The sequence below is a fragment of the Phacochoerus africanus genome, chromosome 4 (genome assembly GCF_016906955.1).
Source record: "Phacochoerus africanus isolate WHEZ1 chromosome 4, ROS_Pafr_v1, whole genome shotgun sequence".
NCBI lineage: Eukaryota > Metazoa > Chordata > Mammalia > Artiodactyla > Suidae > Phacochoerus > Phacochoerus africanus.
Genome location: NC_062547.1, coordinates 61,237,348 through 61,262,807, shown reverse-complemented (window position 1 = coordinate 61,262,807; position 25,460 = coordinate 61,237,348). Strand labels below are relative to the sequence as shown.

The 25,460-nt window shown below is 51.7% G+C and overlaps 1 protein-coding gene across 1 annotated transcript; it reads left to right on the top strand.

Annotated features, from left to right (window-relative positions):
• MAP1S (microtubule associated protein 1S) lies at window positions 1-25,441 on the top strand. Its single transcript, XM_047776624.1, has 7 exons — window positions 1-156; window positions 1,390-1,491; window positions 3,154-3,236; window positions 4,319-4,459; window positions 5,158-7,516; window positions 24,144-24,379; window positions 25,210-25,441. The coding sequence occupies exons 1-7, from the start codon at window positions 36-38 to the stop codon at window positions 25,363-25,365; spliced, it is 3,198 nt and encodes a 1,065-aa protein (XP_047632580.1). The 5' UTR covers window positions 1-35; the 3' UTR covers window positions 25,366-25,441.
• Window positions 25,442-25,460: the final 19 nt, after the last annotated feature.

Below are 25,460 nucleotides of genomic sequence, written 5' to 3'. Positions count from 1 at the left end.
GGGGCGGGCGCCGGGAGCGTCAGGGCGGCGCGAAGATGGCGGCGGCGGTGGCGAGGCCCGGGGCGTTGGAGGCACCCAGCTCGCTGCTGCTCGTGGTGGGCGGCGAGTGCGGGTCCCCGGGGCTGCTAGCCTATGTGCTGGAGGAGCTTGAACGAGGTCGGCCCCGCCTGGGGACGCGGGGTCGGGGAAAGGGGGCGCGATCGCATATCTCGGCCCGAGGGCCGGAGGATGGAGCGGCCGGGGCGGGGACCCGGGGGCGGCTGGATCCAGGGGTCCCTGGGCTGCGATCCCTTACGGTTAGGCACATGGCGCAGGTAGAGGCCGTGGGTGCTCGTGGAGGAAGCAGCGTATAGGGTTGGGCTGGGCTGCTCCGCCCCGAGGCGGGTACAGACCGGGAAGGGAGGAGAACGACACAGGCTTGGGCTTTGGGACCTGGGCTATTGGGCAGCAGGGGCAGCGACTCCGCTTCCTGCCCTCCCGGCCCGCCTCGAATCCCCGGGTCATAGCAGTATGGATATCCTGGAGGGAGGAGCTGGCCCAGAACCCCCGGGGCCCACTTTCTGTTGCTACATGAGGATCTGCTAATTGGGGTGTTGGGGTGTGGGCGGGTGCGGCCTGCCTATGGGATTTGGCACTTGAGGAGGTGAGTCATAGGTGCACCTGCAAAGTTCACCTGCAACCGCTTGGCACGGTGGGACCGGCAGGCGTGGTGCACCCCACACCGTGGTTGGAGGGCATTCATTCATCTGCGTCTCTCAGATCAGGCCAGTAAAATGAGATGGTAGCACACGTCTCAGTTCACGTGCTTGGGGAATGTTACCTCACAGGGCATCAAGGCTAGAGTGGGGACCACCAGCAGGTTCAGCCCTGCCCTCACAGAACTAACGGCCTAGTGGAGGGGTGGACTCAAAGTGAGGAGATGGGTCATGTTTTATGCTCAAATGATGTCGGGAGTGCTCAGAAGACTGCAAAGAGAGGATCTGAAGGGTGGGGAGGCTGGGAGAAGAACCTCTGGGTTATGGGAACAGTAACAGTTCCATGCAGAGACTCAGAAGTGGAAGCTGTGCCTGGCAGGATGAAGGAACAGTGACGCGAGTGGGGAGGACGATGGAGGAGAGGAGATGACTATTTAGGAGGCAGGAGCTTTCTTGCCAATGTCCTGAGTCTTCTCTGTAAAATGCCTGTTATGCTTTGGCTTCCAAGATGATAGATGCAGTGAGATCCTTTGGGTGATTGGGTGGTTCTGAAGCTCCAAGCTGCGAGGTGCAGGGGCAGGTTGAGGGGAGTGGGATGTGGCAGCCCTGCTTGTCAGATGCTAGTTAGTGATATATTCTAGGGGCTGGGGAGCCCAACCGATTTCCCACCTCACTTCCCCATCCTCCTCACCAGGCATCCGGTCTTGGGACATTGACTCTGGCATCTGCAGCCTCAATGAGCAGCTCAAGGTCTTCGTGTCCCGGCACTCGGCCACCTTCTCCAACATTGTGAAAGGTGAGGCTGGGGACCTTGCATGCCCCACCTGCTCCCCTTCTGCTCATTCACTGGGGAGATGTTCTCTGAGTGCCAGTAGTGTGGCAGGCATGGGGCTGGGTTATGGCTGTAAATAACCACAGAAATAATACAGCGGAGGTCTACTGAGTGCAGAGCAGGGCCAGGCTCTGAGCCAGAACTGACTCCCTTGGTCATCACCCCCCCCCCAACCCCGCCCCGTCCAAGGCAAGAACTTGCATTTTTATCCCCATTTGACAGATGCAGCAGCCAGGTGTGGGGGCAGGGAAACCTATGAGGAGGGTCTTTTTGGATGAGAGGCAGCTGGGGCGGGTGTGTAGGGTGGAGGGAAGGGTCCGGGTGAAGGGACAGGACATTTGGAAAGTGAGGGGCTGCTGAGCAGGACTGGAAGGTGGAACATGGGCCTGGGCGGCGGGGACTGTGTCTGGTTTATGGCTGATTCCTGCACAGGACCAGGTACACAGTAGATACTTAATGGACGGGGAGCTGAGAAAACAAGATTGGGGAGGGGGTCGAGATTCCTGCACCTGCCCCATACTACCTGTGGCTTTCTGGGGATTTTGGGGTGACCAGGGTGAACAGAGCAGCTGCTAGGCAGGGCCTTGGTGTCGCCTGCTGCTCCCCCTGCCTCAGCCAGCCTGTTGAGTCACCTCTGGGCTGCTGTAGGAGGGGAAGGAAGTGTCCGTCGCCTCATTGTCCCAGCAGTTCCTGGTGGCTTCCTGACCCTCACTTTATGGGGGGAAGGGGACTGGAAATCCTGTCTGCTCTGTGCGACGTTGGCGGCACTTCCTCTCTCTGTGCCTTAATTTCCACACCTGATGGGGCAATATCCTCATGTGATAAGAAGCCTGTGATAAACTGATAAAAGGTAACCAACAGGAGTTGCCATTGTGGGTTATGAACCCGAGTAGTGTCCATGAGGATGTGGGTTTGGTCCCTGGCCTTGCTCAGTGGGTTAAAGAACTGGCATTGCTGTGGCTGTGGTATAGGCCCATAGCTGCAGCTCCCATTCGACCCCTAGCCTGGAAACTTCCATATGCTACAGGTGCAGCCCTGAAAAGCGAAAAAAAAAAAGTTACCAGCAGTGGAGCATCCTTGCCTCTCCAAACCTAGGGCCCGGTGCTGCTTCATATTTGGAATATATCTGGGCTCTAGGGGACAGACAAAGTTTTGGATCCCAGAACCCCCTGCTCCAGCCCCACCTGCCACTTCCTGATCCTCAGACACACAGAGCTCAATCATGCCTCAGGGCCCTTGCCAATGTTGTGCCCTTTTCCTGGTGTCCCCTCCTTGGACTTCCCTGGGTTCAGTCTCCTTGTTTATAAAATGAAGGTGACCTTGGCATCCCCCAAGGGGCTGGTAGCTGCAGTTTGGGGCCTCAAGCAGCAGAGGCCTTGTCATCACCGGTGTTTGCGCGAGGCCTGCCAAAGGCGGGTTTCCTGTTCTTGCCTCATCCTGACCTGCAGCTCTCACATGCCTGTTAATCCCAGGATGACCCCCTGGCTGGGGTTCCTGGGAAACGCAGTCCTGGAGGGGCTTGTGGCTGCCTGGGGTCACATAGTGAGGCAGAGCTTGACCCCAGGACAGCCTAACCCCCACGCATGGAGCTCAGTGCCACACTCACAGGGCCTGATTTCCCCGTAGGCCAGCGGAGCCTGCACCACCGTGGAGATACCCTGGAGACGCTGGTCCTTCTGAATCCATCAGACAAATCCCTATGTGACGAGGTAGGAAACGGTAGGCTCCTGGGGGAATTGGGCTGCTGGGGTGGGCACCATTCCCTGTCCTCACCTCCCGTGTCCCTGACTTCATGTTGCCTGAAGTCCTACTCCTGATACCCAGCAGTAGTGCCCCTCCCCCAGGAAGCCTCACGTGATGGCACCAGCCTCAGTTTATTCCCTTCTCAGAGCTGGTGATGGGAGCAGGTAGAATCAGAAAAGGTTGGAGTTTGGGAGGAACGGATGGGATAGGGAAGGTCTGGAGGTGGGAAGGCAAGACCTGGCTGATGTTTGCATCCTGTGTGTTCCCTCTGGACCCCAGTAATTATCTCAATTGACTTCTTAATACTTCTGACTTGTGGACATCTGCACTCTTCTCTCAGTTTTCCATGAGAAAGATGAACAAGATAGAGCCCCAGATCTAGAGATCCTTGTGCAGATTGATTCCTCTGATCAAAAATGCTCCCTGGGAGTTCCCATCGTGGCTCAGAGGGTTAAGAACCCTACTAGTATCTGTGAGGATGTGGGTTGGATCCCTGGCCTTGCTCAGTGGATCAAGGATCTGGTGTTGCTCTGAGCTGTGGTGTAGATTGCAGATGCGGCTCAGATCCAACGTTGCCGTGGCTGTGGTGTAGGCTGACTGACAGTGGTGGCTCAGCTTCGACCCCTAGCCTGGGAATTTCCACATGCCGCAACTGCAGCCCTAAAAAGCCCCCCCAAAAAACAAAAAACAAAAAAACGCTCCCTGAAGGAGCTTTGGAGGAGACAGACTCAGACACAGTACCTTCTTCCCCGTGGCATTGGGGCTGGGCCAGTGGGAGGGGTGGGCTTGCGGCATCAGGGCTTCCAGGAGGAGGGGGCATTGGAGCTGGGCTTTCTAGATTGAGCAGGAGTTGGTGGGGGCGGGTACACAAAGACCAGCAGGATGCCCATAGGCTACAATCTCAGCTTCTAGTTTAGCACTGGCTAGGATGTTGGGGCGACAGGAATGAGTGGTTATATATAGATTTGGGGCTGGGGACGACCCTGAAGTGGGGTGTTGGCTGTCTCAATGCACAGAATATGGCCTTGAACACTTCCTCCTCCCTTAGCTCCGAAACCTTCTTTTGGACCCTGCTTCTCACAAGCTGCTGGTGCTGGCTGGGCCATGCCTGGAGGAGACAGGGGAACTGCTGCTACAGACGGGGGGCTTCTCACCTCGCCACTTCCTCCAGGTCCTGGGGGACAAAGAGGTAAGCCATCCCTTCCCCATCCTGCCTCTGATTTCTGGTTTCTCCCCACTGGGCTGAGTGGTCCCAGTCACCTGCTGTTCCCCACTGAGCAACATCCCTTCCTCCCCTGTGGAATGACAGTGACAACATATGTTGTCAGAGCCCAGTCCCATTACCCACTACAGTGTGTGGTCCGAGGCTGGGCCCGTAGATCAGCAGATGTTCCAGAGGCCTCAAGGGGTACCCCAGATTCTAGGTCCCATCTGGGACAGAACTAGATGGGGTCCCTTCTGGACCCTTTAGTCTAGGTGGGGCAAATGAGCAAAAAAACCTCTGGCCAACCATGTTTTCATGTTGTAGTGAGTAATATAGTGATGGTGAAATAAGAACCAGTACACAGAGGTGAGGGTGCAAGGTGGCGTATGGAAGGCCTTCCTGGAGGAAGCTGTGCTCTCGGAGGTTAGAACAGCTAGTGCAAAGGCCCTGGGGCAGGGAGAGTGAGAGAGGATGGGGGAGGGCAGGTGGGGAACAGGTGGCAAGCAGGACCATGGCCTCTCCTGGGCTGTGGCGAGCGCTGGGTTCTGTCCTGAGGGCAACAAGGGCGGGCAAAAGGTGCTCCCAGCTCCACAAGGCAGATCAGGGCTGTCTTTGCTTAGTCTCCCTAAGGGGCTGGCTGTTGCCTGGCTCCAGGTGCCCCCTTCACCATCCCCCCTTTACAGATCCGGGATCTCCTGGCCTCCACACCCCCACCTGCAGACCCGCCCAAGCTCACCATCACCTGTCCGACCTTCGGTGACTGGGCCCAGCTGGCACCTGAAGTGTCTGGCCTCCAGGGCGTGCTCCAGCTGCAGTTAAACCCTCCCGTGCACCTGCCGGCTTCCGAAGGCCTGCGTGAGTTCCTGGAGTATGTGGCTGAGTCACTGGAGCTGCCGTCCCCCTTTGAGCTGCTCGAGCCTCCGGCCTCCGTGGGCTTCCTCCGGCTCGCCCGGCCCTGCTGCTACATCTTCCCTGGTGGCCTCGGGGATGCCGCCTTCTTCGCTGTTAACGGCTTCACCGTGCTGGTCAACGGGGGCTCTAACCCCAAGTCAAGCTTCTGGAAGCTGGTGCGGCACCTCGACCGGGTGGATGCCGTGCTGGTGACCCACGCGGGCGCCGACAGCCTCCCTGGCCTCAACAGTCTGCTGCGGCGCAAGCTGGCAGAGCGCGATGAGGCGGCTGCTGGCGGGGGCTCCGGGGACGACCGGCTGCGCAGGCTGATCTCCCCCAACCTGGGGGTCGTGTTTCTCAACGCCCGGGCGGCCGCCTCGCGGCTGGTGCGTGGCGAGGACGAGGCAGAGCTGGCCCTGAGCCTCCTGGCCCAGCTGGGGATCACACCCCTGCCCCTGCACCGCGGGCCGCTGCCGGCCGAGCCCACAGTGCTCTTCCAGAAGATGGGTGTGGGCCGGCTGGACATGTATGTGTTGCACCCACCCTCGGCTGCTGCTGACCACACACTGGCCTCCGTGTGCGCCCTGCTGGTGTGGCACCCGGCAGGCCCCGCTGAGAAGGTGGTACGAGTGCTGTTCCCTGGCTGCACGCCTCCCGCTCGCCTCCTGGATGGCCTGGTCCGCCTGCAGCACTTGGGGTTCTTGCGGGAGCCTGTGGTGACCCCCCAGGACCTGGCGGGGCCTCGGCGAGCTGAGAGCAAGGAAAGCGTGAGCTCCCGGGACAGCTTGAGGCGAGAGGGCCGGGCCACAGTGCCCTCCAGGTCTACCCAGGAGCGCCCCGGGGTGACCCGAAAGGAGCCCCTGCGGGCCGAGGCCCCTCGCAGGGCTGAGAAAGAAGCCAGGCCCCCCCGGGAGGTGAAGAAGGACCCCAAGCTGAATGCCCCTCGGGCAAGGGAGCCAAGGGAGGTACGCCAGGCGGCCTCCGCTGTGGTCAGCAGCAAGAAGGCGGGTGCCCAAGCTGCTCCCAAGCCTCGCAGAGCGCCCAACACACCACACCCTGGTGTCCCACCGGCAGAGAATGGGCCCCGCACCCCCCCCAGCTTCCGATGTGGAGAGGCCAGCCCCCCCACAGAAGCCTGTGGCTCCCCAGCCCCTCAGCTCGTGGCCACCCCCAGCCAGGAGAGCAGCCTGGAGCTGGGGCTGAGCCCGGCTGGGGAGGATGGCGGCAGCTTGGAGGAGAAGACACTGGAGCTGCTGCTGGCCACCAACACTCCCCAGCCGTGCTCACCCTCTCCTGCCGGAGCCCACCAGGGCCAAACTGAGAGCTGTGGGCCACTGTCACTGAGCCCACTGCGTGGTGGAGAGGCGGGGCCAGATGCCTCCCCCACAGTGACCACGCCCTCGTTACCCGCTGAGGTGGGCTCCCCACACTCCACAGAGGTGGACGAGTCCCTGTCCGTCTCCTTTGAGCAGGTGCTCCCTCCACCGCCTGCCACCTCGAGCGAAGCCGGGCTGAGCCTCCCACTCTGTGGCCCTCGGGTGCGGCGCTCAGCCTCCCCGCATGATGTGGACCTGTGCCTGGTATCACCATGTGAGTTTGAGCACCGCAAGGCCGTGCCCATGGCACCGGCACCCGTATCTCCTGGCAGCTCCAATGACAGCAGCGCCCGGTCCCAAGAACGGGCAGGTGCTCCAGGGGCCGAGGAGACGCCACCCACATCCGTCAGTGAGTCCCTGCCCACCCTCTCTGACTCGGACCCCCTGCCTGCTGGCCCTGGCACCGCGGACTCAGATGAGGACACAGAGGGCTTTGGAGTCCCTCGCCGTGACCCACTACCTGATCCCCTCAAGATCCCTCCACCACTGCCCACCCCACCCAGTATCTGCATGGTGGACCCTGAGATGCTGCCCCCAGAGCAGGCTCGGCTGAGAGAGGGCCTCAGCCGTACCCGGAAGCCCCTCACTCGCCCCAGCCCCAGCACTGCTGCCCCCAAAGCCACTGCAGGGACTGCTGCCAAAACCAAGGGGCTGGCCAGTGGGGACCGGGCCAGTCGGCCACTCAGCGCCCGGAGCGAGCCCAGTGACAAAGGAGGTCGGGCACCCCTGTCAAGGAAGCCCTCGGTCCCCAAGATGACCACTCGAGGTTCATCCGGTAAGTGCCTGGGGGCTGGAGTCCTGCACTGGGCTCCCTGCCCAAGTCCTCCTGTTCCCTACTTGCTGTGTGGTCTTAGCTACTCTTCCTCCCCACCCCCCACCCCCAATGGGCCTCAGTTTCTCCTATCAAATGGAAACTAGCCTGACTGTTTAAGCTCTTAAAATTCCAAGGTGCTCAAGCAGTACTCTCAATGGAAAAGTAATGGGGGCACATCCATCACGGTGACTCTTTCCGTAGCCATGTTACCTACAGAAACAAGTGAAGTGTATTTTATTTTTTGCTTTTTAGGGCTGCACCTGCAGCACACGGAGGTTCCCAGGCTAGGGGTCCAGTTGGAGCTATAGCTGCTGGTCTATGCCACAGCCACAGCCGCTCCATATCTGAGCTGCACCTGCAGCCTACACCACAGCTCACGGCAACGCTGGATCCTTAACCCACTGAGCGAGGCCAGGGATCCAACCCACAACCTCATGGTTCCTAGTCGGGTTCATTTCTGCTGCACCACACTGGGAACTCCCAGGTGAAGTTATATTGTAATAGTATATTTTATTAAACCCATGTGTGTCGAGGTTCCCAAGACCACCCCCAGATTTTATGATTGGCTGGGAGGACTCAGTGTGTGGTCATGCTCATGGCTAAATTTAGTAACAGCAGAAGATATGGAGCAGGATCAACATAGGGAAAGGCATGGAGGGAAGCCCCAGGGAAACCAGGCACAAGCTTCTGGAACCTTCTCCCTGTGGAGTCACGTACCACGTGGTGCATTCCCTGAGCTCTGCACTGTGTCTGCGACAACACGTGGAAAGGGCCATCTACCAGGGAAGCTCCTTAGAGACTCAGGGCCCAGGGTTTCTATTGGGACTGGTCTTGTAAGCACCCTCTGCCTCACACTCACACTGGAAAGGGTTCCTAGATCCAATTTTTAGACACTAGCCAGGTAGGCCACAGTTTCCCTCAATTCTGACACTGTATGCCTGGAGATAGAACCACATTCTACAGGTAAAGGGCTCAGTCCCATGAGCGCCCTCCTCTTTAGGTGCCAATCACTAGGCCAGGTTGTTACCTGTGCTTCTGTCCAACTAACTAAATCAGAGGTTCCCATGACCCCCTCACTGGGTTTGATTAATTTGTTGGAGCAGCTGACAGAACTCAGAAAAACCCATTTGCTCCCTAGATTACCAGTTTATTATTAAAGGATATTAAAGGATTGGAAAGATGAAGAGATATATAAGGCGAGGTTCTGAACAAGGGATCTTATGTCCACATGGAGCTTGGGGCCCTGCACGGTGGCACAAAGTGTTCTGTTTCCCTGATGTGGAAGCTCTCTGCAAAAGGGCCAAAGCCTGTCCTATGAGGCTTTTATGGAGGCTTTGTTACATAGTCATGGTAGACTAAATGTTTGGTCTGTGGTGATTGATTCAACCTCAAGCCCCTCTCTCCTCCCCAGAAATAGAGGGAAGGCCTGAAAATTCCAACCGTCTATTCGCACAGTTGGTTCTGGCAACCAGGCCCCAGCCTGGAGTGGGATCCAAAGTCACCTTCATTAACATAAACCCGATTATGATGGAAAGGACTTGTTTTGAATAATGAGACACTTGTGTCACCTTTTTGGCCCTGAAATGTTTTTGGTAATTGAGGACGAGAAACCAGATATAACAAAAGATGTTCCCATTGCTCTTATTGATCAGCAAATTCCAAGGGTTTGGGGAGCTATGAGCCAGGATTTGTGGAAGAAGACCAAATACATCTAAGGATGACCAAATATATCTCTTTCTTGTAAATCACAAGATCACAGTCTGCTCCCCGGTGAATCAGACCCCTTACAGCCAAACAATCATACCTATTACAGCAGTTACACTTGCAGCAACATCTGTAGAACAGAGAGAACAATTGTACCGACACAAATAGGCCTGACATTTGGAGAAGCTGGTGTCGGGTAGAGGTCGATTTAAAGAAAAATGTCATCTGCTACTTGTTCCGTATGGTAAACTTGTGTGCAACTATTTAGCACAGAAATCAGTAGGTGATTAGCCAGATCCAGCTCCTCCTCAGACCAGGCATTTCCCACAGGCATTACATCCTGAGGAGGCTTTAGCTCAGTCTCTCAGTGCATTTGATTGGCAGTATCAGTAGTATTATAGGACACATTGCACATCAGGTTGAACCTTAGCAAGGCCAAGTTTGTACCGAATTATACCGTGGTCATGGTACAGTTCTGTTTCATTACAGAACAAATCAGTAAGAATGACAGAGGTGTTCACTTTGCCTTCCCAATAGAATCTGCCTTTGCCCACATCCCAGATGTTATTAAGGACAGAGGTCGTGACAGTTGGCTTCCGTTCAATTAACTCCGGGTTCCAAGGTGACCAGGGACAAAGGTGGTCACCCTGCCTCAGCTCACAGGCTTCTACCAGAGTCTGGTTATAGAAGAGTCTGTGTTATAAAGCAGGGCCCACCTCCCTCCTGTGGGAAGAACGCAAGTGGTATGTAGAATATTCCTCCCCCCACTAACTGTGCCGCAGGATGTGTTCTATTTCTAGCTTTCCTGGGGTGAGGGGTGGTCAGAGTGTCTGTAAATCACAGATGCCCCCAGAGAACTTGTATAAGCCTGGGGGGTGGGGGGTGGCCCTAACACTCTTGTAGGTGTGTGTGCCTGCCCCTGAGCCTGGCAGCTAGGATTGAGGGCTGCTGCCCCGAGGCTACTTCTGCCTCTGTTTGTTTTAAAATAGCCCAGAAGCCTTGCTGAGTTAGGGCGCAGGCAGGCCGCTTCCCAACGCTGGGATCTAGCTTCTCCAGCATTATGGGCTGAGTCTGCCTGACCTACTTTGTTGAAACCTCATTCTCTTCCCTGGCGGCCTTTGCCTTCCACCTGGAAGAGAAGTGCCTCTCATCTGCCTATTCTAGTGAATCTTTTTCCTCTGAATGCTGATTCTCATTAAAAATAAATTCCACTTGGGAGTTCCCGTCGTGGCTCAGTGGAAACGAGTCTGACTGGTATCCATGAGGACCCAGGGTCGTTCCCTGGCCTCGCTCAGTGGGTTAAGGGTCCTGTGTTGCCGTGAGCTGTGGCATAGGCCGGCAGATGCGCCCCTGATTTGACCCCTAGTCTGGGAAACTTCATATGGCACGGGCGCAGCCCTAAAAAGACAAAAAAGAAACAAAGAAGAAAAGAATAGAAAAGCAAATTCCACTTGTCCTGGGATACCTACCAGCACCTATGTACCCTAAGGCTCTTTCTGGCTTGTGGGCCAGGCTTGTTGAATCCAGCAGGGACCTTGTTGCCATTGTGTACTAATGGCCTGGGTGCATTTAGGATGCATGCTTTGCACCCCAAAATGTGGGATCCCCAGACTAGCATTGAATGAATGGTAAGCACACCTAGATGTAATTTAATTTAGACTGCATGTTCCCCGAAGCTTCCTGCGACCTGCCTTGTGTCTGTTGGAGCTGTTCCCCGTGGAAACTGAGCCACTGTGTGATGCCCCCAGATTTAATCCCTTCAGGGACCCGCTGTTTTTCCCTATTTTGATTAAGAGTTTTCCACCCACAAAAATAGGGTGACATGTGTCCATGTATACCATACTGTGGCCTGTTGGGCATGCTGCCATTATACTTTGTCCATCATAACCAGGGACCCTTCTAAGCATTTGATCATCAAGATTTATAATTACACAGTGATTATGTAGCTCTCTCTGCTTAGAGCCATACACTGCACCCAGCGTGAAGTCCCAGTAGGAAGCAGTTCTAGGAAATTCCTTCCCAAGTGACGGCCTTTTGTAGTAGGCAGTAGCCTGAAAAATAGCAGTCAGAAGATACAGACACATCCTTAGAATTCCATTTCATCACTAACAGTTGGTCTTGTTCATCAATATATCTTAGGACCAGAATGTCTCTCAGAGTGAGGCCCTTCAGGTTTACAGGCTGCTGTTCAACCCTGTTGGGTCCCCAAAGCAGGGCTGGTTTTCTCGGTACATTAGCCTCACTCAGCCTGGCGTCTGGTGTGCTTCTGCTAAGAGGTCATATTATTCTCTTGCTCTGAGCCTCCAGGTATTAATAAAATGTTGGCTTTCCCTCGTTACATAACCCACTTATTCATCCCTTTACCCTCGGCTGTTCTTTCTGCTTCTCTCCATTTGTCATTTCTCCTTACCCATGCTTTTCTACCCTTGGAAGGGACATTGGGTTCGGCCACTGTGCTGGTCCAGGTTCCTGGCAGGAAACTAGGCTCACAGGTGCCTCCTCCTCTGTGAGCCACTCATACAGAGTAGGATTACATGGGTATAGAACTAGCGGGCCCTCTAGGCAGTCCAGCAGCATTTGCTGTTGGCCCCAACTTTGCCAGAGGGGATGAAGGCACAAACTGCCCCATCAGGCCATTGGGAATTCTCCTGTAAAGGTTGAAAGGTACAGTTACAGTTCCTTGTTTAGGAATCATCCCTGCTTCAGGGACCACTGCATCAAGGCGGAAAAAAGAAAAGTGCTGGGATGTGGGGAAGAATTCTGTAGTCACATCAGCATCCTCCCCAACTTCCCCACATCCTCCAGAACAATGGAGGAATCCATCCAGTGCGGGCCCTTGCCGAGTCCCCCACATGTTAAGTGTGAGCACACACTCGTGAAGGCATGTAAGGCAAGCCTCTTAGGCCTTCATCCCCCTGTTTTAGACAGCAGACATTTCAGCTGCCCATTCTAGTTTCCTATTAAACCATTACCCTGAGGATGATAAGGAACACAGTGTTGCATGCGTCCACATTACCTCTAGGACCACCATTGGAAATGTGGGCTGTAAAGCGCATTCCTTGGTCTGTAGAATGCAACTCAGTGGCTGAAATTGTTACAGTATTTTCTGTTCCAATCCTTTAATAGTATTTTGAGCATTTGCATCTGCCATCAGGTATGCAACCCAGTCTATTCCTGTGAGGACTCATCTGTAGCCCCCCATTCCCATCCCAGGCTACTGGCTTTGGGCCAATGTAATCTACTTGCCAGCTCTGTGCTCGGCCTCCCCCCTTCCAGGGAATTCCCCCCATAGCCATCTGCAGTTTCTCTCTCTTGTTGACAGAACAGTTCTTATTGGCATTTTGTGCCTTGCAGGGTGCCAGAAGAATGTATCTAAGTTTGGCCCCCTCTCTACATGGCTGCAGACCACATTTGCAACACAAGCAGCCCCCCCCCCCCATGCCTGCTCATTTATGGATATCAGTGACCACCTCAAGGAGCACATCAAAACATCCACTTGATGGTTCAGTGACCTTCCAAACTTGGTTCTTCTGATGGTCTGATGGACAACCACATGTCCTCCTCTGATGCTCCGCTTAAATTCCTGGAGTGGTTTCCATAGGGCCATGCCCCATGCAGGCATCCCTTTTAATAGTCCAGGCTTCCATTGCCCATCTAGCTGACGATACAGCCAGGCCATGGGCTGCAACCCAGGAATCAGTTATAACCCAAACACAGGGCCTTTTACAACATTGCCCCGTTCTTCCACCACTGCTAGGAAAACGGCGAGCAATTTAGCCCACTGAGTTGGTTTGTTCTTGCTGCCTTCAGACCTGCTGGCCATCCACGGGTCTTAATGTGACCCCTTCCCAAACAGGATACCATCCTTTCCTCTTGAAACTACCAACCATAAAGCATGCAGCTCTGTGTGGTTCCGCTGAGAGCTGTCCATAGGGCATGTCCATGTGCTAGTCAGTTCCGGCAGCTCCAAGCTCGATCCTAGAGGAAAAGAGGCTACCTGCTCAAAACACAGCAGGCGCCCCCCCCCGCCTCCATTACCTTGGCACCATGCTCCCAAATGAACCATTTCCATTTTATTATGAAACTCTTCTGGGCACTGCCTTCCTTATTAGAGTGTTTCTCCAACATCACCCAAGACATGGGTATTTTCTGTCCATCAGCCATCGAGGTGATCTCAATCAATGCCCAATCGCATTTATAATTGTCTCTCAAATGCCACATCCTTGCGGCAGCATCTTGGAATTCTCTGGTCCAGAATCCCAGTGGTCACTGCTGGGAGGTGCTCGTAGGCTTTTATCAGAAGCTCCAGTCTGCAGTGTATGGGTAGCAGACACTCCCCACATCATGTCTGAATGTGGGGTCTTCAGGGCCCAAAGGCCACATTGAGAGGGCTTGCTGCCTTTTGTAATTCAGACCTGCTCTTATTCAAGTCCCCACTCAGAGCTTCCTTTCGAGTAGCCTTGCAGGTGGGAGCTAGCAGTATTCCCAGCCGAAAATCCAATTCAACCAACCAAACGCTGAGCTTCTCATTTGGATGTGGGGTGGGGGGCGGCAACAGCAGTGTATTTTTAGCCTCTTGTAGAATAGACCAGCCAGGTTCTTCCCAAGAATTTTACTGTTTGGGCAGGCCCAGGGACCTCTGCTGGATTTATTAACCCACCTCAGCTGGTCATGTGAGTCACTGTTGCTTTAAAATCAGACCTAGCCTGTTCTTTGGTTTCCGCTATCACCACCATGCCATCAGTATAGTGTATTTTTACACTGGGGACCTGCATCAAGTACTTGTTGCTCTGACCAAATTATGACAAGTAAGCCAGTGAGTTCAGATACCATCGTAGCAGCACAGGAAAGATAAATTGCGATCCTGCCCATGTAAAGGTCAGCTGCTGCTGCCTCTTTACTGACATCAAGATAGAGAAGAAGGGGAGTTCCCGTTGTGGTGCAGCGGAAACATCTGACTAGGAACCACGATGTGGCAGGTTCGATCCCTGGCCTCATTCAGTGGGTTAAGGATCTGGTGTTGTCATGAGCTCTGGTGTAGGTCACAGACGTGGCTCAGATCTGATATGGCTGTGGCTGTGGTGTAGGTCTGCAGCTGTAGCTCCGATTGGACCCCTAACCTGGGAACCCCCATATGCCACAGATGCAGCCCTAAAAGGCAAAAAAAAAAAAAAAAACCAACAAAAGCAAAAAACCAGAAGGCATTTGCAAGGTCTCCACTGAGTAGCAGCCTTCTTGCATTTTCTGTGTGGTTGAAACCATGTCCAGAACTGCTGAGCCAATGGGCCATACAACCTTGCTTAAACCTTGACAGCCTACAGTTAGTGTCCATGAACCATCCACCTTTTTCGCAGGCCCGCACCGTGGTACAGCAAAATTGTGGGTACCAGCACTCCAATTTCTGGCATATTATTAAATTGGTTATCTCTTTTTGCTCACCAGGTGTTCCAGATGTTCTAGATTGCTCTAAGTTAGCTGCCTATGTGTGCACAGGCAGTTCTGGCGGCTCCCATCTAGTGTCCCCAATTAAAACTGGCCCGAAGGTGGGCTTCCGTGCCTCTGTTACACAGTGTTGGGTAGAGGAAGAAATCCCCAGTCAGACATCATCTCCACCCTGGCAATATATTCACGTGAAGGAGATGTGACCACAGAATCTGTTCATCCAGCCCAATTTTCACCCAGACTTTCACCTTAATCATATCCACATTTGCATCTCCAGTTCTTCCCAATCTAACCTTAGGCCCCTCACTAAGATTTCACCAACAGGTGTTTGAGTCGCTATGCTTTGGGCTCCTCTATCAGGGAGTCCCAAGAAAGTTTCCTCTTCTCTCCTGGCCGTTTTATCCACTCAAGTGCATGTGGCTTGGGCCGGAATGCTGGTCCTACTTTTGTCTGTACCTTAATCTTCTTAATCATCACCCCAAAGGATTCCTGGTCTGGTTTCTCATCATAATCTTTGCCTTCTGGCTTAAAAATTTTTTTTTTTATTGAACTATAGTTGATCTTTTTGGGTGTACAGCAAAGCGATTCAGTTATACATATATGTGTGTATTATATATATTATATATATATGTAGTCTTTTTTAGATTATTTTCCCTTATAGGTTATTACAAGATATCAAGCATAGTTCCCTGTACTACAGTAGGTCCTTGTTGGTTATCCATTTTACATATAATAGTATATTTTAATCCCAGACTCCCTCATTTATCCCTTGCAGCTTTTGAAACTCCTGCAAACTAAGGTAAATAGTGACTTATTTGGGGCCCTTTAATCTTGAGGGTCACACATGTCCACCCAATCTCTGGTAGCACTGCATCAATATCCATTTCAACTCCATCAGTGTCTGCATTATTCATTCCATGTTTCAGCAGCCATCTGGGGGTTCCCTGTTGGTCTAGCGATTAAGAATCCAACGTAGTCACTACTGTAGTGAGGGTTTGATCCCTGGCCTAGGAACTCCCGCATGCTGCAGGTGTGGCAAAAAACAAACAAAAAAAACAGCCATCTGAAGACTTCCACTCTGATAGGTCAAGTCCTTTGACTCTTCCCTGTGTCTCTCTCCATTTTCTTAATTACATTAATATTCTTTTGTGTGTGTGTGTGTTTGTGTCTTTTTAGGGCTGCACCCGCGGCATATGGAGATTCCCAGGCCAGGGGTCGAATTGGAGCTGCAACTGCCGGTCTACACCATAGCTCACGGCAGTGCTGGATCCTTAATCCACTGAGCGAGGCCAGGGATCGAACCCATGTCCTCATGGATGCTAGTTGAGTTTGTTAACCACTGAGCCATGATGGGAACTCCTACATTAATATTATTGATGTCAGTAGGACTCACAGAGGAAGTTCTAATAGCAGATCTGATAAAGCTTCTTGAACTGTTGTTCACTTTTGTAGCAGTAAAGTGACACGGGGGGCCCACGCAATAGGGGTCCCCTTAATCACAGCATTTACAGTAACCTGGGTAACAGGCATTCAGTGGGTGAATGTTGCAGTTACTGTAAAGCCAGTCCCACTTGGCTTGCATAGGAAGCATTCAGCTGCTTCATCTGGGGTGTCCCACTCAGATTTATTTATTGGGGGGGGTTGGGTCATCCCCCTACTCAGGGTAGACACCCTTTTCAGTGGCTCTTATCTAGTCTACTAGGCTGGCTCTTCCTTTAGGAACAACCCCCTGCATGTCTAGAACAGGCTCTGGTTGCCAGTAGTGAGCTGTGGGTCCTGCATCAACCCAAATGTGTTCTGCTCTGCAGCATTCAAAACCAAAGACATGGTCCCCAGTCAATTTTGGTAAAGGTTCTGTAGGAGACAGATGATCCTGATGCACAAAATCAAAGTCAGTTTTTTCACACTGTATCCCCTGGTTTTAGTTGTTTCTTGGTTTTGCCTTCCCCCTTCCCCTACATTCACTACTTTCTTGGTGATCAGAGGTCTTAGAAGTACTTCCTATTGCCTCTGCATAATTTTTCCTTCTCTGGGCTGCATTGAGGCTAATGACCAAAGCCCAGATTGACCCAAATCTGAGCTTGGTTCAGCAGCAGAGTCCAAATGAGCACTCTTTTGACTTTCATTTTGACTCTGACAGATAAGAATAACCCCGGGAAACTGTATAGTTAGCATGCTGCCTGTTATTTTGCATTTCCTTATAGATCCAGTGAGCCAACTTCCTAAGTGTTCCACATTTCATTGGTAACTTTTACCTTCAGTAACCAATCACAGTTCAGCTGCAGTTTTGTACCCTGGGTGACTAATCAGAAATTCCACATTCCCTGCCCTATTATCCTTCCTCTTCAAAAACCACATATTTTTGTGAGCCAGGGCCATTCTAGCAAATCCCACTTATGACACCAATCAAAAAGTTTTCTTGGTCCTAATTCCAGTTGTGTGTGTGTGTGTGTGTGTGTGTGTGTGTGTGTAAGCTTCCCTACACCAACAAGCACCTTATGCACACCAGCAGGGTGTCCATGATCAACTCAATTCTGACACTCTACCCAGAGATAGAATCATATCCCACAGGTAAAGGGCTCAGTCCCACAAGACCACCCTCTGCTTCAGATGCCACTCACAAGCCCTGGTTTCTACCTGTGCTTCTGACCAACTGGCTATAAACTGGACGTTCTAACAACCCTCTGCCACTCAGAGTCCCTATTGCAAGTCTAGTTTGTTACCTGTGCTTCTGTCCAACTGGCTGTAAACCCGTGACCCCCTCATTGGGTTTGGTTAATTTGAAAGCGCACCTCACAGAACTCAGGAAAACCCATTTACTCACTAGATTACCAATTTATTATAAAAGGATATTAAAGGATAGGAATCAATAACCAGATGAAGAGATACATAGGGCAGGTTTCTGAACAAGGGATTTAATGTCCTCACGGAACTTGGGGTGCCAGTGCGGTGGCATAAAGTGTTCTGTTTCCGTGATGTGGAAGCTCTCTGCAAGAGGGCCAAAGCCTGTCCTTTGGGGCATTCGTAGAGGCTTCATTACATAATCATGGTTGACCAAATCATTGGTCGGTGACAACTGATTCAACCTCAAGCCCCTCCCCTCCCCAGAAACTAGTACTGAAAGTTCAAAACCTCTAATCACACAACTGGTTCTCCTGGCAACCAGCCCCCACCGTGAAGGGAATCCAGAGTTACTTTCATTTACATAAAACCAGTTGTGGTAGAAAGGGCTCATTATGAATAATAAGACACCCATTTCACATTTATGGCTCTAAAGTGGGTTCAGGACCTGAGGACAGGAAACCAAGTATAACAGAAGATGCTCCCATTGCTCTTATTGGTGAGAAAACTCCAAGGGTTTTGGGAGCTGAGGCAGGAAGGTGGCTGACCAAATATACATATATTTCTTATAAATCACAATATGGCATATTCCAAAATTCTAGACTCCCCAGAAAGGGCCAAACAGGTATATAGCTTAAACTACATTGCTGTACAAATAGTATAGGCTCATGAGCCACTCGTAAAATTTGGGAAATGATGGGAACCCTTCTGAAATCCAAGTTCCCAGATGGCCCCAAGGCCCAATCTGACTGTTTTCTGTGGGTAACAGTCTCAGGCTTGCTACCTTTTTTTTTTCTTCAATTTTGAAGAATTGTGATGAGGGAGTTCCCACTGTGGCGCAATGGGATTGGCTGTGTCTTGGGAGCACTGGGATACAGGTTTGATCCCCAGCCTGGCACAGTGTGTTAGAGATCCAGCATTTCAGCTGAGGTCACAACTGTGGCTCTGGTCTGATCCCTGGCCCAGGAACTCCATGTACTGCAGGGTGGCCAAAAAAGAAAAAAAAAATTGTGATGAAATAAATGTAACATAAAATTTACTAGCTTTGGCCATTTTTAAGTCCACAGTTCAGTAGTATTAAGTACATGTACAGCTCTCTTTACCCTTTATCTCCAGAACTACTTTCATCCTGTGAAACTGAAACCATGCCCCCATTAAACACTAACTCCCCATTCCTCCGTGCCCCTAACCCATGGCAACTACCATTCTACTTTCTATCTCTGAATTTACCCCTCTAGGAACCTCATATAGGGGTCCTTTTTTTTTATTGTTATTATTTTATTTATTAACAATATTATTAATGTCTATATCGATATAATTGCTGTTATTGATTATTATATATTATTAATTATTAACTAATACTTATTAAAGATTGTTTTATCATATTATTATTATTAAACAGTACTTTTTAATTTAATTTTATTTTTTTGTCTTTCCAGGGCCGCACTCACAGCATATGCAGTTTCCCAGGCTGGGGGTTGAATCAGAGCTACACCACAGCTACAGCAACGTAGGATCTGAGCTGTGTCTGTGACCTACACCACCAGCTCACAGCAACACCAGATCCTTAACCCGCTGAGCAAGGCCAAGGATCAAACCTGCATCTTCATGGATGCTACTCAGATTTGTTTCCGCTGAGCCACGACGGGAACTCCAGTACTTGTTTTTTTGTAACTGGCTTCTTCCTCTTTCCTCATGCTTTATCCATGCTGCATCATATGTGAGAACTTCCTTTTTAAGATTGAATATTCCATTGTACGAATGGACTACACAGTGTTTGTCCATTAATGGACGCTCGAGTTGTTTCCACCTTTTAACTGTTGTGAATGATGCTGCTATGAATTTGGATGTACAAATACCTCTTTGAGACTCCCTCCTGCTTTCAGTTTGGGGGGTATATAATCCAGAGTAGGATTGCTGGGTCATATGGTAATTCTGGCCTACACCACAGCCACAGCAACACGGGATCTGAGCCGAGTCTGCAACCTATACCACAGCTCATAGCAACACCGGATCCTTAACCTGCTGCGCAAGGCCAGGGATCAAACCCACAACCTCATGGTTACTAGTTGGGTTCATTAACCACTGAGCCACGATGGGAACTCCCCAGGAGGCTTTTGATTACTGATCCTATCTCCCTAACTAGTTATAAATCGATTCAGATTTTCTATTTGTGAGTCAGTCTTGGTACGTTTTGTGTCTAGGAACTGTACATCTAAGTTATCCAGTTTGTTTTTGTATAGTGGTTCATAGTACTCTCATAATGCTTTCTATCTTTATAGGATTGAGAGTAACATCCTTACTTTCATTTCTTTCTCTTTTTTTTTGTCTTTTTGCCTTTTCTAGGGCCACACCTGAGGCATATGGAGGTTCCCAGGCTAGGGGTCAAATCGGAGCTATAGCTGCTGGCCAGAGCCAGAGCCACAGCAACGCAGGATCCGAGCCGCATCTGCAACCTACACCACAGCTCATGGCAACGCCGGATCCTTAACCCACTGAGCAAGGCCGGGGATCGAACCCTCAACCTCATGGTTCCTGGTCAGATTCGTTAGCCACTGAGCCACGATGGGAACTCCTTTACTTTCATTTCTGATCTTACTAATTTGAGTCATCTCTCTTTTTCTTTCTTAGTAAATCTAGCTAAAGATGTGTCAATTTTGTTAATCTTTTGTAGGAACCAACTTTTGGTTTTGTTGTTTTTCTTTCTATTCTTAAAATCTCTGCTGTGATCTTTATTATTTCCTTTCTTCTGCTAGCTTTAGATTTATTTTCTTTTTTTAGCTCCTTTAGTTGTAAAGTTAGGTTGTTGATCTGAGATACTCATTGTAATAAAAGCATTTATAGCTATAAATGTTCTCTTTTCACTGCTTTCTATCAAAAAGATTCTCACTTAATCTCTGATCAGTTTGACTATAATGTGTCTCGTGGTTCTCTTTGAGTTTATCCTAGTTGGAGTTCATTGAGTTTCTTAGAAATTTGTATTCATGTCTTTTATCAAATATAGTAAGTTTCTCGGAGATCCTTGGTGGCTCAGCAGGTTAAAGACCTGGCAATGTCACTGCTGTGGTACGGGTTCAATCCCTGGTCTGGAAACTTTTGTATGCCATGGGTGCAATCAAGAAAAAAATATATGGGAAGAGGAAGTTCCCATCATGGCTCAGCAGGACCCAACAGTTGTCTCTGTGAGGATGTGAGCTTAATCCCTGGCCTTGCTCAGCTTGTTGGTCAAGGATCTGGTGTTGCTGCAAGATATGGCATAGGTTGCTGGTGCGGCTCAGATCTGGTGTTGCTGTGGCCTCAATTGCAGCTCCAATTCAGCCTCTAGCCCTGGAATTTCCATATGCTGCAGGTGCAGCTGTTAAAAATATGTATATTTTGTGTGTGTGTGTGTGTGTGTGTGTGTGTGTGTGTGTGTGTGTGTGCATGTAGTGGAGATTTGGCCTTTTTTTTTTTTTTTTTTTCTGGTTATGCCCACAGCATATGGAAGTTCCCTAGGCCAGGGATCAAACCTGCATCACAGCAGCAACCTGAACTATAACAGTGACAATGCTGGATCCAACACTGAGCCACCGGGGAACTCCTTGGCCATTATTTCTTGAAATAATCTTTCTGATTCTTTCAAACTCTTTTCTTTCTGAGACTCCAATAATGTGTATGTTGGTCTTTTTGATAGTATCCCATATGTCCCTTAGACTCTGTTCACTTGCTTTTTTTTTTGCTTTTTAGGGCCATACCCATGGCATATGGAGATTCCCAAACGAGGGGTCTAATCAGTGCTATAGCTGCTGGCCTACACCACAGCCACAGCAACGCCAGATCCTTAACCCACTGAGCGAGGCCGGGGATCAAACCCACAATTTCATGGTTCCTAGTTGGATTCGTTTCTGCTGTGCCATGATGGGAACTCTGATTTTTTTTTTCAGTTGGAAACTGTATATTTGAATCTAATAATGTGGTAACTCTGGAGGTCCAAATTTTCCCCTTTCCCAGGCTTTGCAGTGGCTTTTTTTGTTTGTTTGTCTGGTCATCATAGGCTGTCTTTGTGCTGGGGATCAGTCTGAGATGTAAAACGTAAGATGTTCTCACGTCTTTGCTGATCCTGTACCTTTCACTGGGCATCTGTGGTTGCTTTCTAAATACCCCTATATATGCAGTTGTTTTTCATTGTCCTAGTCCTTAAATGTCTGGCTCCCAAAAGAGGAAAAAGGGGGAAAAAAATGAAGGGAGAAGGAAAGAATAAAAAAATGTGCAGTCCTTTACATCCCATGTTAAGTTGATTCAAACTTACAGAGAGGGGCTGTCAGTACAACTGTCTAGATGGGAAGACAGAGTCCTGGATCTTCCTGCTGTACCATCATCCCTGAATCCTGCTATGTTAATTCTTTTCTGCACACTACCACATCAAAATGATATTTCAGGAGTTCCCGTCGTGGCGCAGTGGTTAGCGAATCCGACTAGGAACCATGAGGTTGCGGGTTCGGTCCCTGCCCTTGCTCGGTGGGTTAACGATCCGGCGTTGCCATGAGCTGTGGTGTAGGTTGCAGACGCGGCTCGGATCCCGCGTTGCTGTGGCTCTGGCGTAGGCCGGCGGCAACAGCTCTGATTCGACCCCTAGCCTGGGAACCTCCATATGCCGCGGGAGCGGCCCAAAGAAATAGCAAAAAGACAAAAATAAATAAATAAATAAATAAATAAATTAAAAAATAAAAAACAAAGACATGCCGGGAGTGCAAAACACATAACAGGCTCCCAGGATGAAGTGTGGAAAAGAGAAAAGGGGACTATCTAGTGGTTTTCTCTGTTGATCACATGCTGAAATATCATTTTTTTTTGTCTTTTTTGTTGTTGTTGTTATTGTTGTTGTTGCTATTTCTTGGGCCGCTCCCTCGGCATGTGGAGGTTCCCAGGCTAGGGGTTGAATCGGAGCTGTTGCTGCCGGCCTACACCAGCGCCACAGCAACGCGGGATCCAAGCCGCGTCTGCAGGCTACACCACAGCTCATGGCAACGCTGGATCCTTAACCCACTGAGCAAGGCCAGGGATCGAACCTGCAACCTCATGGTTCCTAGTCGGATTCGTTAGCCATGACGGGAACTCCCACCCTGGTCTCTTGAATATCTTCTAGCCTCAGTGCCTCCCTGAGCCACCACCTCTTGTGTTTCCAGGGCAGATTCCAAGGGAGGCACCTGGTGGGCCCTAGTGACCTTTGGCAGGTCAGGGGTTCCCAGCACAGTGGCAGAGAAATAGAAGAGGTGGCCCCCAGGGCCATGGACTGGCCTGGTACCTAGAGGCTGAAGGGTCATCTGAGGACCTCTTTGTCAGGGCATTTGGCCTCTTTCAAAAGCCACAATCTTTGGCCCTTTGGGATCTCCTGCTCCCTGTGCGCTAATAAACCAGCCACCCACACTGGTGTCAGCAAAGCCCATCTTAAAGGGCCAGAGGGGAAGTAGTTTCAGCTTTGCAGCCCAGGCAGTCTCTGTCCCAGCGACTCAGCTAGGTGTCGTGGCACAGTTGCAGCTCAGTAAGTACCCGAATGGGTATTCTAGGGGAACTTTATTCACAAAGACAAGCAATTGCTGTACTTGGCCCGCAGGCCATACATAGCTTGCAAGTCCCTGCCCTACCTGTGCCTTCCTGCCCACAGCTTCTGCCCATGCTCCCCTTATCTTCTCATTGCTATTCTGCCTCTCCTGCTCCTGTCTCCCTCTTGCTTTCTATGGCCATGGTGGCTCTCCCTTCCTGGGGCTCCTCTCAATCCTCAATGCCACTGTCCCCAGTTATGTGTGAAGGGCGCTTACTTGCCCAAAGCTGGGGGTTTCATTCATTCTGCAAATGCCCCAGCAGCCCTCTGTTCCCACGCCCTGGTCTGGGTGACGTTTATGAACTTAAGATGCCATTTATGGTCTTAAAATGTCAAACATCTGGCGAGCTTCTGTGCCGAGGACCCAGCTATGTCCTCAATCAGTTGATAAGTTCACTGGCCCAGGAGTGGTGGCCTTGTCCCCCTTGCACAGACTCCATGTTCAGGGCCATGAATAAGATCCCCAAAGCAGCTGTCCCGTCTCCAGCCAGGCTGCCGCATCCTGCATCTCCCTCTTGCATCTCCGTCCTTCCCATACCCACTGTGGCTCCCCATCACCCTTGAGTGCAAGGAGATTTCTTTGTCCTGGTCACTGCCATGTCCCCAGGGTGTGGTGCCCAGGAGGGTTTGATAAATACCTTATAGGTGTCCCTTGAGTAATTAAACAAATGGATGCTGCTGAAGCAGCAGAGCATTCCAGGTACTGCTACTTTAGGGGCTCAAGCTCCCAAACCCCCTCTTTCAGGAAGCCTTCCCTGGTTGTCCCTTCCCCCAGGCCCTTGGGATGTCTGTGTCCAGGCACTGAGGGTCTGGCTGAGGTGTTTGCAGGATTCACTGAGTAACTGCCTCTGCCAGGGAGGGCTTGTCAACCATAAAATGGTGAGATCAGGCCTCCTGCCAAGGAGGGAGCCACTCACTCAGAGAGGTGAAGTGGAACCAGGAGCCTCATCCTGGCTCCTGGGTCTCAGCCCCTTCCCTGTCCCCAGAACTCATGACTGATCCCATTGCTCACACCCACAGGGTCAGCTGGTAGTCGGCCAGGAGGGTCGGCAGCCCTACCCGGCTCCCCTGTCTACCTCGACCTGGCCTACCTGCCCAGCGGGAGCAGTGCCCGCCTGGTGGACGAGGAGTTCTTCCGGCGGGTGCGAGCACTCTGCTACGTCATCAGCGGCCAGGACCAGCACAAGGAAGAGGGCATGCGGGCCGTCTTGGATGCGCTCCTGGCTGGCAAGCAGCAGTGGGACCGGGACCTCCAGGTGTGTGACCACCAGGAATGTCACAGTCTCAGTGACAGCAAAAAGCACTGGGACATGGGCCAGGACCTTGGCACCAGGCAGGGTCAGGGCTTCCTAGTGTCTTTCCTTTGAGCCTGCACAGCCCTGTGAGGTCCGTGTGACCTTCGCCCACATCCGAAGTAGGAGTAGGGCTCAGGAGATTAAGCCATGTCCCCAAGGTCACATGGCAATGAGGGCAAATGTAGGAGTCCCACCCAGCTGTCAGGACTCTGTTCCTGTTATATCCGCTTCCTTGTGTGTCTACAGCCAACCTGGGTGAGGTTGCAGGCGGGGGGCTGGTGTGATCTCCCCCTGACCTCCACCTCTTGACCTCCAGTGCTGTGAGAATTGGCCAGGAGGAGGGGTGGTGTGTGTGTGTGGTGTCTACACAGCTAGGAAAGTTGAGAATTGACCCTGAGGACTGGGGTTGTCCCCGTGGGAAGGGTGACAGATGAGGCAAGTTTAGGTAGGAGGAGCCTCGCTCTGAGGGAGCATCCCGGGCAGAGGGCGGTGCGCGGGCAAAGGTCAGAGGCGAGAGCGGGCTTAGTGTATTCATGGAGCTGGGTGGAAGGCCTGGGCACAGGAAGAGGGGGGGATGGCCGTGGTGGAAAGGCAGGTGGGGAGCATGGGGTGGTCCTGTCTCATGGAAGTCCTTTGGATGCCATGAGATAGAGAAGGGACTTCAAGGACAGGCTGTCCACTGGCTGCAGGCATCCAGGCCGCAGACAACAGGGGCCTCAGGTGCCAGGAGGCTGGGCCAGGAGGGCAGAGGGTGTTCCCCCTCACTGTTGGTCCATCTGTCCCACCCACAGGTGACACTGATCCCCACCTTTGATTCGGTGGCGATGCACGAGTGGTACGAGGAGACGCACGCCCGGCACCAGGCGCTGGGCATCACAGTGTTGGGCAGCAACAGCACCGTGTCCATGCAGGACGAGGCTTTCCCAGCCTGCAAGGTGGAATTCTAGCCCCGCCCCCTCTGCCCAGCATCAGCCACTGTCCTGAGATGCACCCGTGTCTGAAATAAACCAGGTACTCCGCTCAGCTGTGGCCTCCGTTCCTT